The 14,390-nt window shown below is 61.8% G+C and overlaps 1 protein-coding gene across 1 annotated transcript; it reads right to left on the bottom strand.

Moving 5' to 3' along the window:
- Positions 1–1,252: 1,252 nt before the first annotated feature.
- Positions 1,253–13,794, bottom strand: INPPL1 (inositol polyphosphate phosphatase like 1). Its single transcript, XM_061361950.1, has 28 exons — positions 13,669–13,794; positions 13,053–13,505; positions 11,888–11,951; positions 9,207–9,345; positions 8,975–9,125; positions 8,225–8,365; positions 7,970–8,099; positions 7,533–7,619; positions 7,168–7,275; positions 6,963–7,077; positions 6,690–6,796; positions 6,380–6,482; positions 5,774–5,970; positions 5,330–5,447; positions 5,139–5,235; positions 4,844–4,982; positions 4,634–4,733; positions 4,258–4,346; positions 3,964–4,045; positions 3,786–3,875; positions 3,586–3,702; positions 3,403–3,491; positions 3,146–3,233; positions 2,879–3,034; positions 2,654–2,735; positions 2,038–2,575; positions 1,642–1,760; positions 1,253–1,424 (listed from the first exon to the last, which is right to left on the bottom strand). Exons 2-28 carry the CDS (start codon positions 13,187–13,189, stop codon positions 1,307–1,309), a joined length of 3,501 nt encoding a protein of 1,166 aa, XP_061217934.1. The 5' UTR covers positions 13,190–13,505; positions 13,669–13,794; the 3' UTR covers positions 1,253–1,306.
- Between the last annotated feature and the right edge of the window lie 596 nt (positions 13,795–14,390).

Raw genomic sequence — 14,390 nt, 5'->3', positions numbered from 1 at the left:
TCATCCGTACGGACCGCATCCCCCTGCCAGTGGGGACCGTGGCCCCTTGCCCACCCTACGGCAGCCCCCCTGCCCCACCGGGTCCACGCATGTCCCGCAGTGCCCGCACCCCAGGGTGCTGCCCTGCTGGCATCCCAGCCCTGAGGGGCAACGCTAGGGACAAAGGTGGCCACTGCCACCTTGAGGCCAGCCTGGGCATAGTGTCCCCCAAACCAGGGCCACCTTGGGCGCAGCAGCAGCCGGAGCCCTGTTGGGCTGGGGTCTCCCTGTGTTTTGGGGGGACCGTGTGCCCCCACTGCCTGCAGAGCACTGCCTGGTCGGGGGATTTAACTCCTTTGCGAGCGTCAGGCGGGTTAAAAGCGTGTGCTGTTCAGAAGCACTGGTATTGGGATGAACGGGCATGCCGGCGGTGAACGGGTGCGCCCTGAGATGCTGGGGACCCTGGCCAAGAGCGGGGTGGTTTGGGGAGGAGCAGAGGTGTGAGGGGTGGTGCAGGGGCAGCCCGAGAATGCCTGGACACAGAGGGAGAGCCTGGGGGAGCCTGGGTGTGCTGGGATGAGCAGGTAGATCAGTGCGTTCCAAAGGGAACGGTGCCACTGAGGGCAGCCCCAAGGGATGGGTTTGCAGGGTCCCCGAGTAAACAGTGGGAGGCAGAGGGCAATGTTCTGGTGCTCCCCCTTTGCCTGTGCACAGAATGAGGCGTTGCACACATGCACCCCAGCATCCCTGAGACTTTATTCTGGATGGGAACAGCAAGGGGCATCTTGTAAGGAAATGGTGCCGCAGCCTCAGGAGCAGCTGCTGTAGATGAAGCCATCTGGGAATGCTGTCCATCCTGGAGTAATCTGGGAATGCTGTCCATCCTGGAGTAATCTGGGAATGCTGTCCATCCAGCGCTGGGCCTGGGGAGGAGGGATGAGGCCAAAGGCACAGGGTGTGTGGAGCTGGGCTGGCCACAGGTGCCACTGTGCCCTTGCAGGCTGCCTGAAAAGGCTGAGCCTTAAGGTCCAATGTGGTCCCACCTTCCAAATGGCCTCAACATCTCCTATGTCCACCATCCCTCCCTGCTGGTGGGGCTCAGCATGGTCCTTCCATCACTTTGGGGTGGAAGGATGGAAACAGGCACTGAGACACGGAAAGTGTCTGTAGGAGCTTCCTGACACCCCCAACTGAGTCACTTGCTGGTGAGGCCAACCACGTTGGGAGCATGGCCTGGGTGTTTCCTGCCCCATCCTCCTCGGCAGCCCTGCCTCCTTGGGAGCTCCATAGGAGAGCGCACACTGGTGCTGGGGTGGGGATGGATGCTCTAGGCGCTGGGTCCGAGGCTGGGTCTCTGCGGCAGGCTCACCACGGTGCCATGGATGAGCTGAGGATGGCTCGGGCTGAGCGCCCCAGCCTCCGGCAGGTCCCGCTCCGTGACATCTCTGTGAGGGGGAGCAAGTGCTGGGGGAGCCACAGAGAGGAAGCAGGAAGCCCACGCAGCCCCAGGGCATCCATCGTGGACTTGACATCCTCCTGCCCCTGTCCTGCCACATTCCCACCTCTCCTCCCCACCAGGGCATGGGGCTCTGCCAGGGCCTGTGGGGCCACAGGAGCTGATCTGCACTGTGCCCCCTTCCTGGGCTCCAGGGCCTGGGGTACCTGAAGATCTCCTGGTGGTCCCAGCCATGCTCTTGCAGCCGTTCCTTGTCCTGCTGCAAGCTGAGGTGGCCCAGGCACCCACTGGTGCTGCGGGACCATTCACCCCTCTTGCAAGGCCACTGGGAAGAGAAGCACAGGGACACATGCCAGCAGGGTCATACTAGGACCATGAAGTCCCCGCCTTCATGTCCTCACCCCAGGTCAATGGGGCACATTGCTGTTCCTTCACCTTCCGCTATCCCACTGCCTGGGCACCTCCATCAGGCAGAACAGTGCACTGGGGATGGGACCTTGCATTTGATGGTGACCCCATGGCCCAAAGCAGGTCCCCTCCCTCCCTCAGCTCCCCAAGCCCTTCAGCTGAGCTCCAGAGCCCCATAGGGACCACAGTGGTACCTCTCTGGAGGGGCTGTACTGGCGAGCACCTGGCAGGCACCTCGATACCTCCCGGCAGGGCCGTGGGGGTGGCTCCAGGGTGCTGTGGGCCTGGTGCAGCAGGGTCCTGGGGTGCAGCAGGTTCTCCTGGCTGTCCCCTCCATCCCCAGGGGATGCCCAGTCCATCTGGCTCAGGCAGGAGGCCATGTGCAGCGCTGTCAGTGAGCAGTCGCCCAGCCCCGGTGTGTCCCTCACCAGCGTGGCTGATTTGGGTCTCTTCTGCTGGCCCACACGAAGGGGGCTGAGTGGGCACTCACGGGGTGGACCCCCTGGTACACGGTGGGGCTGGCTGCCCCACTGCTGCTCCTCCGAGGGCAAAGGGGCCCGTGCCCCAAGGGGGCTCTGGTGCTGCGGACCCCTGGCCGGGCTCTCTGCCTGCTTGGTGTGGGCTTCACCAGTGCCAGGGGCCAGCCCCCATGTGTTGGGGACCCCCTCAAAGATGAAGTAGGCTGGGTTGGTGTAGCCAGCAGGCGGCTCCGGGAGGCTGCGGGGCCGGCTCCTGCAAAGCACAGTGGGAGAGGACTCAGCATCGCCCCACAACCAGGCCTTGTGGTGGGGCTGAGCCTGGCTGCAGTACCTGAGGGTCTGCCGGGGTGGCTTGGGGCACATTGGGGTGTCTGCCGCTGGCTCAGCATCCTCCTCCTCAAAGCTGATCCACTCTGCAAGAGCACTGGAGTCTGGCATCTCCCCACCAGGCACTGCACAGCCCCTGACCGCTGCTGGGGTCCGGGGGGGCAGCCTGGGGTGCACTGTGCCCCATTCCCAGGGTGACAGGAGGGTACTGGTGTGTGGCCACCCTCACCATAGAGCCTCTCACGGGTGCCGCACGTGTCCTTGGGGACCCGGACCTTCATCCAGCCACGTATGGAGCCCGTCTCCTCGCCACGGTGGAAGAGGAAGGTCTCAAACTGCTGGGCCATGCTGCTGATCATTGACCTCATTGCGATGCAGCACTCACCTGCAGGCACAGCACGCAGCAGGGTAAGTTCCACAGTCCCTTCTGCCAAGCTCCAGCTGCAGAACCACACACCCAGAAGGCTGTTCCCCCCTGCCACCATCCCGCACGTACCATAGGACTCGCAGCTCTCCACACCCTTGATGCTGAGGAGCAGGTGCTGGTCCACCAGGTACTCCAAGTCTGGCAGAATGGGGTTCAGCTGCATGCAGAGAGAGGAGTGCTCGGGGGGGCTGCTGCAAGGTAGGGTGGTACAAGGTGGTACTGTCCTGGGGGGGACGGTGACAGCCCCCAGGACCCCTTGGGGGTCAGGGTATGGAGCCAGCAGGAGGGATGCGGCAGAGGAGGGAGGAGGATGCTCAGGGGTGTACCACAGGCAGATGCTTTGCGGACCAGCCCAGCTTGAGGAAGCCGGGGATGTCACAGCTCTGGAAGGTGTTCTCCCCGCTCCGCTGGGCCTCTGCGAGGGAGAGCAGCGGGCATAGGTCCAGCCAGGGCTGGCTCCCCCCCATGGCACCCCGCTGCCACCCCAGCACCCCGCAGGGCCACCTCACCCTCCAGGCAGTAGGAGTGGAACTCGATGCAGCACTTGCTGCGGCTGGTGGTTTTCACAATCACCTCGATGCTCTCCCACTCGATGCAGGCCAGGGGCTCGGGGCTGGAGCCGGGAGCTGCAGGCAGGTACCAGCAGCTCAGCCCATGGCCAGGGCTCACCCCAAACAGGGTGCGGGAGTGACAGGCCCCAGGCCCTTACCCTTCTTGGGCACAAACTGCGAGGTCACTCCCACCTCGAAGGTGGCGAAGACGGGCGAGTGGTCACTGGTCACAATGTCATTGGTGCAGCCTGGAGGGTGGCAGGGAGCAACTGGGTGATGGTCCCCAGCCATGGGGTCCCGGGCAGCGCTGGCCCCCAGCCCCAGGGTCTCACTAACCATAGGAGTTACAGACCACGTGGGTCTCCGGGTGTGACTTCCACAGGATGCGGTCACACCACGAGGGGACATTGATCCTCATCTGAAAACAGGAAAGCAGCCAGCTTCAGTGTCCCCTTGGGTGCACCCCAAAAAGCAAGCTCCCTCCCATCCAGGCCCGTTTTGCAGATGGAACAGGCTGGTGGAGGTGTGGGGTTGAACATCACCATGCAATTCTTCCCCAGCACCAGCTGAGCCGGCTGTCCCCATCCCACAGTGATGTCCTGCGGCTCGGCAGAGGCTCCATGAACTCACCCCTGTGGGCTTGAACTTCTGCCACATGTAGCTGTCCCGGGAGCCCCGCTCATACCGGTAGGTGGGGGGAAAGGAGATGTCACCCTCACCTGGGAACCAAGACAGAGGTGGCACAGGGGCCAGCACCACTGCAATCAGCCTGGGACAGGCCCCATGGAGCATCATCCTGTGCTCACACCGATGGCTGAGGGCCCTGTGCTTGCACACTCTTGGGATGCAGAGCGCAGGGACCTGCCCTGTTGGGGCTTGCACATCCCCAGCCTTTCAGCACAGGGCTATGCCAGGCCAGGGCTCCACCATGTGTTGGAGGTGGCACAGGAGAGGTCTGCAGGGACCCTGGGTGCCACCATCTCGGTGCCCGTGTCCCCACACTCACTGAATCGCAGGAACACCTTGTTCTTCTCCCGCTCCAGGTTGAGCTGGTCGACAGCCAGGAGAGCTTCAAACTCCTTCTTGGTTATGTGGGCAAGGATGTCCTGTGCCGGGGAAGGAGGCACGGTGAGCCCCAGCTCCTCCCATCCCTGCAGCGGCACCAGCACTGCCACCAGCGTGCCAGCATCCCGCTGCGGTGCCCATGGGGTCCCACCTGCACGTCCATGTCCAGGCGGTAGTTGAGGTCCCCGAACCAGAAGAGGTGGGTGAAGCGCAGGGTGAGGTCGAAGCCCCCCAGCCGCTTGTCCCCCAGGACCAGGGAGTGCAGGATGTCACTGTAGTTCTGGTTCCGCCTGCGGGGGGGGACGACAGCAGCACCATGTGAGCCACATCATTGACACCTCATCCTCACCCTGCTCCTGGGTGGTGGGGACAGGGACATCCCCACAGCCCCCTGAGACAGCTGCCTGCTGTGGGGCAGCCCCATCCCCAGCCCCTCCATCAATCACCTGTGGGTCTTCTCGCTGCCAGAGGCCAGGTGGCAGTTGACGAAGCCAAAGGAGGTGCCATTGAAGAGGAAGGAGACACCAACAGCTCCCTTGTTCCCTGCAGGGATGCGCTGGGCACTGAGCTCTGGGGCATCTCAGACATCCTGGGGTGGCTCTCAGGCTCTCTGGGGCACCCCACACCCCATCCCTACCCAGGGTGTTGGCAATCCCTGTTTTCACGCTGGAGGTGTGGACGTGGCTGATGCGCCGCTCGTGCTCGGGCTTCACCAGCACCACAATCTTGATGCTCCAGAGGCACTGCAGGGCAACCTGCGGGGAGGGACAGGGGGTGAGTCTGCCTGCTCCCCCCATACCACCCCATGGCCGAGCGCGGTGGGGATGGAGAAGCAGCAAGGTCAGCCAACCCATCCCTGAAAGGTGGCTGCTGAGGAGGGCACACAGAGTCTGCGGGGTGTAAGGGGTTCCCTGGGCTGCATTTGGGGTGGGAAAGGACCCTGGCTTTGGGGGTAGGATCCCTGGGGTGATGGCTGCTGGTAACCAGTGCCCTGAGACTGCTGCAGGACACCTTTAGCGTGCTCAGCACTGGGTGCCTCCCCAGGCACAGCCAGAGAGGTCCAGGCTGCACCCGCCGTTACCACTCGGTAGTCGATGGCCATCAGGGTCTTGAGCGATGCGCGGAGGAACTCGACCCACTCGCGGTCACCCAGGGAATTCTCCTGGGTGCCGATAACGTAGATGTCATGGGGGATGCAGGCAGTGGTCTCATCCTGCGTGCGCCCCAAGCCCCTCGAGGTCAGCCAGGAGGCGATGGAGCGGGGTGGCGGCGTGCTGCCTGCGGGCAGGGGACAGCGGGTCACCAGGGCGGCATGCCAGGCTCATCCGGCTTGTCCCCAGCCACAGACCCTATGCACCTCCAGGAGCTGCCAGGGCAAGAAGCTTCATGGCAGCCCTACAGCTCAGCCATGCTCATGCGAGACTGATGGGGGATTTACTGCTACCGCCCAAAACCCTCCCAGGTATCCCAGGTCCTCCAATTCCCTGACAGCCACTGGGTGAGCGGATCATGACAGGACAGGCAAACACAAAAGCAGTCAGTCTTCTCCAGCCTCCTCCTCCCACCAAGGACCAGCTCGGACCTCAGGTTTCCTGGGGCAGGTCCCTGAAGCTCTCACGCCCCCAAACCCACCCATGCTCACAATGAGCCATGGCAGCCTCCCAGGACAATGTGACCTTATCCTTACCCATGTTCCACGTCCCGACATACACTGAGATAAGGTCAGGCTCTTCCAGGTTGGAGTGCTGGATCTTCATCAGCTGCAGCAGCTGGCAAAAGGCCTCTCGCTTCTGTGGGACAATACAAGTGTCTTAGGGTCCCAAAGGGGAGCCGGGAGCCACAGCAAGCCCAGAAGCTGCTGGTGGTGGGATCAGAGGACATCACCCCCAGACACAGGAGCCAGTTTGCTCTCAGCCCTGAGACCATTGATTTGCTGCATGGTGCATAACAGCTCTGGATTCCCCCAGGACACCCAGGGAGCAGCCGGTGCTGCTTACCCGTGCACTGGGAAAGATGAAGTCTCTGCTGAGGCTCTTCTGTGGCTCCCGGTCATACAGCAGCCTCACCTTGCTCTGCACGCTCTGGTATTTGATCAGCTGCAGGACTGAATGCTGGGTGTGAGGGGGTCAACGGTGGCTGCCAGCCTCCCACCACGGGAGCGGCAGGTAGTGTGGGATGGGGGCTTGGGATGAGACCAGGTCTGCAGCCCATCACCCTGGCATCAGGCCTGTGCCAGGGAACCCCACAGTCCAATCATCATCGACCCTTACTTTTGTCCTGTGGGATGGTCTCCTCCGGGGACCCACTGCCCTGCTTGGTGATGGCCACTGTGCCCGACTGCACGTCCACCGTCAGGGCTGCCCGCTGCGACTTGCCCACCTTCACCTGCAGGCAGGGACGAGGATCCCGGGTTGGCCCCAGGCCTGCCCAGCGTGGGCAGTGCCGCTGGGGCCCTGCTGCATCCTCCACGCTCACCTCAAAGCTCTGCACAGCCAGGGGCCTGGCGGCTGGCGGGGGGGACGCTGCCATGCTAGGTAGTGCCAGGTTGTGCCTTGACACCGTCTCCTGCAGCGACTTCAGCACCTGCCGGGAGATGGATCCTGGTCAGGGGGCACTGGGCTAACTGGGAGCCCTGGGCACCCTGGGGCTGTGCAGCTGCTGGCAGCCTGCTTTGCCAGAGGGTTTGATTTAGGTGAGGGGTTCACTGGAGCACAGTGAGGCTCCCCAGCCTGGGGCACCCTCAGAGCTGGGCAGTGGCTGCCGTTAACAGCAGCCATGCCTCCGCCTGCACCCAGTATGTCGCGCCTCCCAAGCCCAGTATGGCAGGATGGGGCAGACACCTTCTTCTCCAGTGAAGAGAGGAGATGGTTGACGGCAGATATCTTGTTGAGGAGCAGCTCAAGGTCTGGGTCGCTGGTCAGGAGACCCTGGGGAGAAGGATGGACATTCCTGGAGCAGCACAGTGGCACTAGACTGGTGGATTCCTCCTCGTGGGTTTGGGCTGCATCCTGAGACATGGGGGTCCCTGGGGTCTGGCAGGGGAAGCAGCTTCCTCTATTGCTGCACCCTGGACTGGGTGCAGGAATGAATCCCTGCTTGCCCTCGGGCCACAGAGCACCAGGTGCCTTCCACTGGCTGCAGGGACCATGGCACGCAGCACCCATCACCGCTGGCAGTGCTGCGGGGTGTGCAGCACCTTTGGGTGCTGACAGGCACCGAAACCACCCCAACCACCTCCTCAATGAGCAGGGGCACCCAGCCATACATGAGGACACACCTGCAGGTGGCTGGGGGCTGTGGTGGCCGCGGGGGGGGTCACCTGCTCCCTGGCTGGGCTGTGAGGGGACATGGGGGGGTCGAACATCCTGGCCAGTGTCTCCAGACCAGCCAGAGTGAAGTCGATCTCACTGCAGAGGGGAGGAGAAGGGAGGAGAGGAGAGGAGCGGGTGAGAGATGGAGCAGGCATCTCCTGAGCCCTGGGTGCCGGTGTCCGGGCACCATGAAGGGGATGGGGGCACAGGGGTGCGCTCGCCTGTGCAGTGCGCGGCAGGCAGTGACCAGCGCGGTGCTGAGGTGACGCAGTTGCGGGTGCCCGTGGCGCAGCGCCTCCAGGTCCAGCTGCACGTGGTGGTTCAGGTACTCAGCCATGAAGCCCATGAAGTCGCTGGCTGGGCTGCAAGGGAAGGTGGGCATCTTAGAACCATAGAAAAGGTTGGGTTGGGAAGGGCCTTAGGATCATCCAGTTCCAGCCCCCCTGCCATGGGCAGGGACACCTCGCTCTAAACCATCTCACCCAAGGCTTTGTCCAACCTGGTCTTGAACACTGCCAGGGATGGAGCAGTCACAACCTCCCTGGGCAACCCATTCCAGTGCCTCACCACCCTCACGGTAAAGAATTTCTTCCTTGTATCCAATCTAAACTTCCCCTGTTTAAGTTTTAACCCATTACCCCTTGTCCTACCACTGCAGTCCCTGATGAAGAGTCCCTCCCCAGCATCCCTATAGGCCCCCTTCAGATACTGGAAGGCTGCTATGAGGTCTCCACGCAGCCTTCTCTTCTCCAGGCTGAACAGCCCCAACTTTCTCAGCCTGTCTTCATATGGGAGGTGCTCCAGTCCCTGATCATCCTCGTGGCCTCCTCTGGTCTTGTTCCAACAGTTCCATGTCCTTTTTACGCTGAGGACACTAGGACTGCACACAGTGCTCCAAAGTGGGGACATCCCTCCCCGGCCATGCCCGCACCATCACCTCCACCAGCGCGGGGTGTGCAGGGCTGCCTTACCTGCTGTGCACCTGCTCCTGCAGCCTCTGGTGCAGCTGCTGTGAGATGTGGGTCTGGGTGGTGATGGGAGCGCTGAGCCATGAGCCTGCCGCGGCTGCGCTGGCAGGGACCGCGCTCACCGTGTGCCCAGTGCCCCGGGCATCCTCCCCGTCTGCGGGCAGAGCACAGCGGCTCAGCAGGAACCCTCCATGCTCACACCCTGCATGGCCCCCATGTCCCCTCCCTGGCTCACCCGAGTCCTCCTCGGCCGCCTGCCCTGCCCGGTGCACGGGGTAGAGCAGGGGCATCACCAGCCCGTTGTTGGGCTGCTGGTAGGCACTGATCAGGTCAGGGAGGGTGCGGAAACACTTGGCTTGGATGCCCTGGATGGTCTGGGGAGGTAGAGAAAGGGAAGCACACAGTATCACAGTATCACAGTATCACAGTATGTTAGAGATTGGAAGGGACCTCAAAAGATCATCTAGTCCAATCCCCCTGCCGGAGCAGGAACACCTAGATAAGGTTACACAGGAACGTATCCAGGCGGGTCTTGAATGTCTCCAGAGAAGGAGACTCCACAACCTCCCTGGGCAGCCTGTTCCAGTGTTCCGTCACCCTCACTGAGAAGAAGTTTCTTCTCAGGTTTAAGTGGAACCTCTTGTGCTCCAATTTGTACCCATTACCCCTTGTCCTTTCATTGTTTGCCACTGAGAAGAGCCTGGCTCCATCCTCGTGACACTCCCCCTTTATATATTTATATACACTAATAAGGTCACCCCTCAATCTCCTCTTCTCCAAACTATAGAGACCCAGCTCCCTCAGTCTTTCCTCATAAGGGAGATGCTCCACTCCCTTAATCATCTTAGTTGCCCTGCGCTGGACTCTCTCCAGCAGGTCCCTGTCCTTTTTAAACTGAGGGGCCCAGAACTGGACACAATATTCCAGATGAGGTCTCACCAGGGCAGAGTAGAGGGGAAGGAGGACCTCTCTCGACCTACTAACCACCCCCCTTCTAATACAACCCAGGATGCCATTGGCCTTCTTGGCCACAAGGGCACAGTGTCGGCTCATGGTCACCCTGTCGTCCACCAGGACCCCCAGGTCCCTCTCCCCTACACTGCTCTCTAACAGGTCGTTCCCCAGCCTATACTGGAACCTGGGGTTGTTCCTGCCCAGATGCAGGACTCTACACTTTCCCTTGTTATATTTCATCAGGTTATTCCCCGCCCAACTCTCCAGCCTGTCCAGGTCCCTCTGGATGGCAGCACAGCCTTCTGGCGTGTCGGCCACCCCTCCCAGCTTAGTGTCATCAGCAAACTTGCTGATAGTACACTCAATTCCCTCATCTAAATCGTTGATGAATATATTAAATAATACTGGTCCCAGTACCGACCCTTGAGGCACTCCACTAGATACAGGCCTCCAACTAGACTCCGCCCCATAGACTACAACTCTCTGGCTTCTCTCCTTCAGCCAGTTCACAGTCCACCTCACTACCCGGTCATCCAGACCACACTTCCTCAATTTAGCCGCAAGGATGCTGTGGGAGACCGTGTCAAACGCTTTGCTGAAGTCGAGGTAGACCACATCCACCGCTCTGCCATCATCCATCCACCGCGTTATTTCCTCATAAAAGGCTACAAGATTGGTCAAGCACGACTTCCCCTTGGTGAAGCCATGTTGACTGCCCCTCATAACCCTCTTATCCTTGATATGCCTTAAGATGGCACCAAGGATAAGGTGTTCCATCACTTTCCCAGGAATGGAGGTGAGGCTAACCGGTCTATAGTTACCCGGGTCCTCCTTCTTGCCCTTTTTGAAGACAGGAGTGACATTTGCTTTCCTCCAGTCCTCAGGCACCTCTCCCGTTTCCCAAGACTTGGTAAAGATGATGGAGAGCGGTCTAGCAATGACCTCCGCCAGTTCCCTCAGCACCCGCGGGTGCATCCCATCTGGACCCATGGATTTATGGATATCCAGATTGCTCAACTGGTCTTTAACCCATTCCTCATCAACTAAGGCAGACCACTCCGTTGACCTGTCTTCATCCGGGGTCTCAGCGGTACAGGGCTCTTCAGGACTGCCTCCAGCAGAGTAGACAGAGACAAAGAAGGCATTCAGTAACTCTGCCATCTCTGTATCTTCTGTCACCAGGGCACCCGTCCCGTTCATCAGCGGGCCTACATTGCCTCTGGTGTTAGTTTTACCTGCCATGTATTTGAAAAAGCACCATCATGTCCCTCCCTCCACTGGCTCCATGTGCTTGAGGCAGTGCCTGGGCAGGCTCTGGCCCAACCTGCTCTCTCAAGTGGGGCTGTCCCCCAGAATGAGCCCATGGCAAGCAGGATGCCTGACCCATGGGAAGCTTACCCCAGCCCCTTGCATGGCAGCAGAGAGCAGGAAAACATCTGCCCCATGCAGCACATGGGAATGCTCCCTAGGGACCTTCAGGATGTTCTTTTGAGGGGCTAGAGAGGAGAGCTGCAGGGAGCTGGGTGGCAGGAGATACTGTGAAGTGGCACCAAAGAGGGGAAGCAATGCTGAGCTGTCAGGCAGCCAAGACAGACATCACGGGGACGGACATCATAGGGATGGGACCTGTGTGGCCAGGCTGGGGCAGGAGACAGTGGCAGGAAGGGGACAAGTGTTTTGCTGTGCTGCCCTGGGCTGCATGGTGGCAGCCCCACATGCAGAGGGGTGGCTGCAAAGCGCCCACATCCTGCGGTGCTCGGTGCTGCAGGCAGCTTGCGCAAACCGCAGTGTCGGGGAGGGCAGGCGGATGCCACCTCTTTGTGTGCTGTGAGGAGGCGAGCATCCCTGCCCTTTGCACCTGCATCCTGCCTGTGCCCCCAGGCAGGCACCCAGGGGCATTAGCCAGGGCCGGGAGGGCACCCCAGTGGCACCCAGCCCCTGGACACCCGCTGCTGCACCCACCTGGACAGACAGCAGCCCCTCATCATTGGGGAGGATGCGGTAGGTGTGGACGTGCCGCTGGAACCTGGGAGAGAGCAGAGGAGGGTTCTCCATCACAGCCCCCATGACACTGGGTGTGTGGCAGCACCCAGCCCTGATGCAAAAACCCCGTTCCTTCTGCAGAGGGAGGAACTCTCATTTCATAAAAGCATCACCCTCAGCTCTGGGTCTGTACCGGTTTGCAGGGGGGGATGCGCAGTGTCCACTCAACTCCAAACAGCTCTCTGCCTGTGTGGGCACAGCCAGGAGCTCAGCCACATCTCCACCAGCATTCAGTGGGGCACCCCACGGCACTGTGTGGCAGTGAGGGTTTCATGGCAGCCCATTTTACAACAGCCGACGGCTGCCATAGCATGGTCATACTCGCTCTGGGGCCACTGCACATCCCTGCCTGTGCCACCATCCTGTCCGGCATCAGTGTCGGGATGCTGGCGGATGCCGGCTAAGCTCCCGGCATTCCCCGCTCCCCTCAGCACCATGTGTTTGCAATTTGTCCCGTGCACTGGGCCAGGCCAGCGGTAGGGAAGGGGGTGGCATCCCTGCAACCCCACCAGGCACCGCCCCATGCGCTGCAGACATGTCGCTCAGCTGCAGGAAGGGTGCAGGCAGCAGGAAGGGGTGCAGGCAGCCCTGGCAGCAGTGCTTTCAGGGTGTGGGGATGGCAACGGGCCCCATGAGTGGCAGGGGATGTAACCCTGAAGTCCCGGCATCTGAGATGTTAACAGCAGACGTCACGGTGCAGATGTGGCCATTGGGGGTTGGAGGAAGAGGGGATGTTTGTTTTTGCAGAGGGAGAGAGCTCTGAGTCAGCCTCTCCCGCTCCCACAGCAGGCAGGCAGCCCAAAATGGCTTGGCGTGCCCTGGATTTCGGGTTCCTCCTTCAGCAGCGCTGGTGCTGGGCAGGGCTGTGGGCCCAGGCTCCTGCCTGCTCCCAAGGATGCAGGGTTCTCCCCTGGCCTGACATGGGCATCGCTCCAAAACCCCTGTGCCAGAGCCTGGCAGCCAGCTCACCCACCAGCATCCCTGCAGCAGGTTTTGGCCATAGCAGGAGCAGGGAGAGGGATGGAGGGACCCGGTGATGGACAAGAGAGAGAAGCCCCAAGCAGAAGCCAGGCAGGTGACTTACAGGAGGCAAAGGGCATATGCTCCTGACACCGACTCGCTGTCCCGCACCAGGAAGCAGCCGTCCCGCCCGGCCTTGGCCAGCAGCTCCTCTGCCACCACACGGCTGATGTCCCGGTGGTACCAGTTTGCTGCCGCCATCCTCTGAAGCACAGGGACAGTGGCTGTGCTGGGTCCCTCTCCCAGCCCTGCATCTGGGCTCAGCAGCGGCTACTGGCCATCAGCTAGCCCACGGGGTGGGCTGGAGAAGGCGAAGGCGGGGGTGATGTGGGACACCAGTTCCCTGGTACCCGAGTGAGTTGGTGGCTGCAGGTCTCCGTAGGTGATGGGCAGCCACCGAGGTGATGCTCATGGAGATGGGGTACCCCGTGGCCAGGCTGTGTTGCAGGAGCAGGGCCAGCGGAGCAGCTGTTGGAGGCTGGGGGTCCTGACACTCTGCATCACGGGAGGCTCCAGCCTGTAGGTGTACAGCAGCAGAGATCAGAGAATGGATCTTTCTCTTGGAGGGCCGGGATCACCCCCCTGCTGTCACCCAGCGCCACCATCCTGCCTCAGTGCACGGCCAGCACAGGCCATGCTGCTGTCCCAGCGGGGACCCAGACCTCCCCCAGCACACTCACCGTCCCTCGCAGGTGCAGTGCGGGGCTACTGCGGCTCTTGTGGGGTGCTGTGGGCAGGGAGCCGAGCTTTCGGGGTGCAGCCAAGCAGGAGCGGAGCTGTGATGCTGCACCGGCCGCTTGGGGCTCCCTCCCGCGGGGCCGCTCTGCCCGTCACACGGTGACGGAGGGGTGGCAGCGGGGGGTCAGCAGCACCCGCACGGATGGACCCAGCCTGTGCCCCACCACCGGGACCGCGGCTCCGTGCCCTGTGCTGCTCGCTCGGCACCGCGGCCGCCGCCGCGCTCTTCCTCCTCCTCTGCTCTCGGCACTGCCGGGACCAGCCTCTCGCTCCTCCTCCAGCTCCAGCCCCGCTACGGGGGGAAGCCTGGGGCTGAGCATGGCCGGGTGCAGGCAGGAGCAGTCCTGAGCAGGGGCTCAGCCCCCCACTGCTCATCGTATCCTGGGGCAAGGGGCAGTGGGGGACAGAGCCCAGTCCTTTGGGCAGGACCATGAGAGAAGGGATGGACAGTGGTGGGGGACAACAGCAAGCCCCTGAAGTGTGTTTGGGGTGGTGGGCAGCCTACAGGCAGCGACTGAGCTGCCCACTGCTGGAAACCTTGCTGCCTGCACTGGGGCTGAGCTCTGCTGCTGGCTGCGTGGAGGCAGAGATGCTGTGGGCATCGGGTGGCCAAGCGAGCCAGGCGCCCACAGTGGCATTCATGTCACGCTGTCTGTGTGTGCAA

The sequence above is a fragment of the Neopsephotus bourkii genome, unplaced genomic scaffold (assembly GCF_033783945.1).
Source record: "Neopsephotus bourkii isolate Nb327-2 ecotype Australia unplaced genomic scaffold, CSIRO-AGI_Nbou_v1 NB_1067, whole genome shotgun sequence".
Taxonomy (NCBI): domain Eukaryota; kingdom Metazoa; phylum Chordata; class Aves; order Psittaciformes; family Psittacidae; genus Neopsephotus; species Neopsephotus bourkii.
This window is presented reverse-complemented; position numbering and strand designations above follow the sequence as displayed.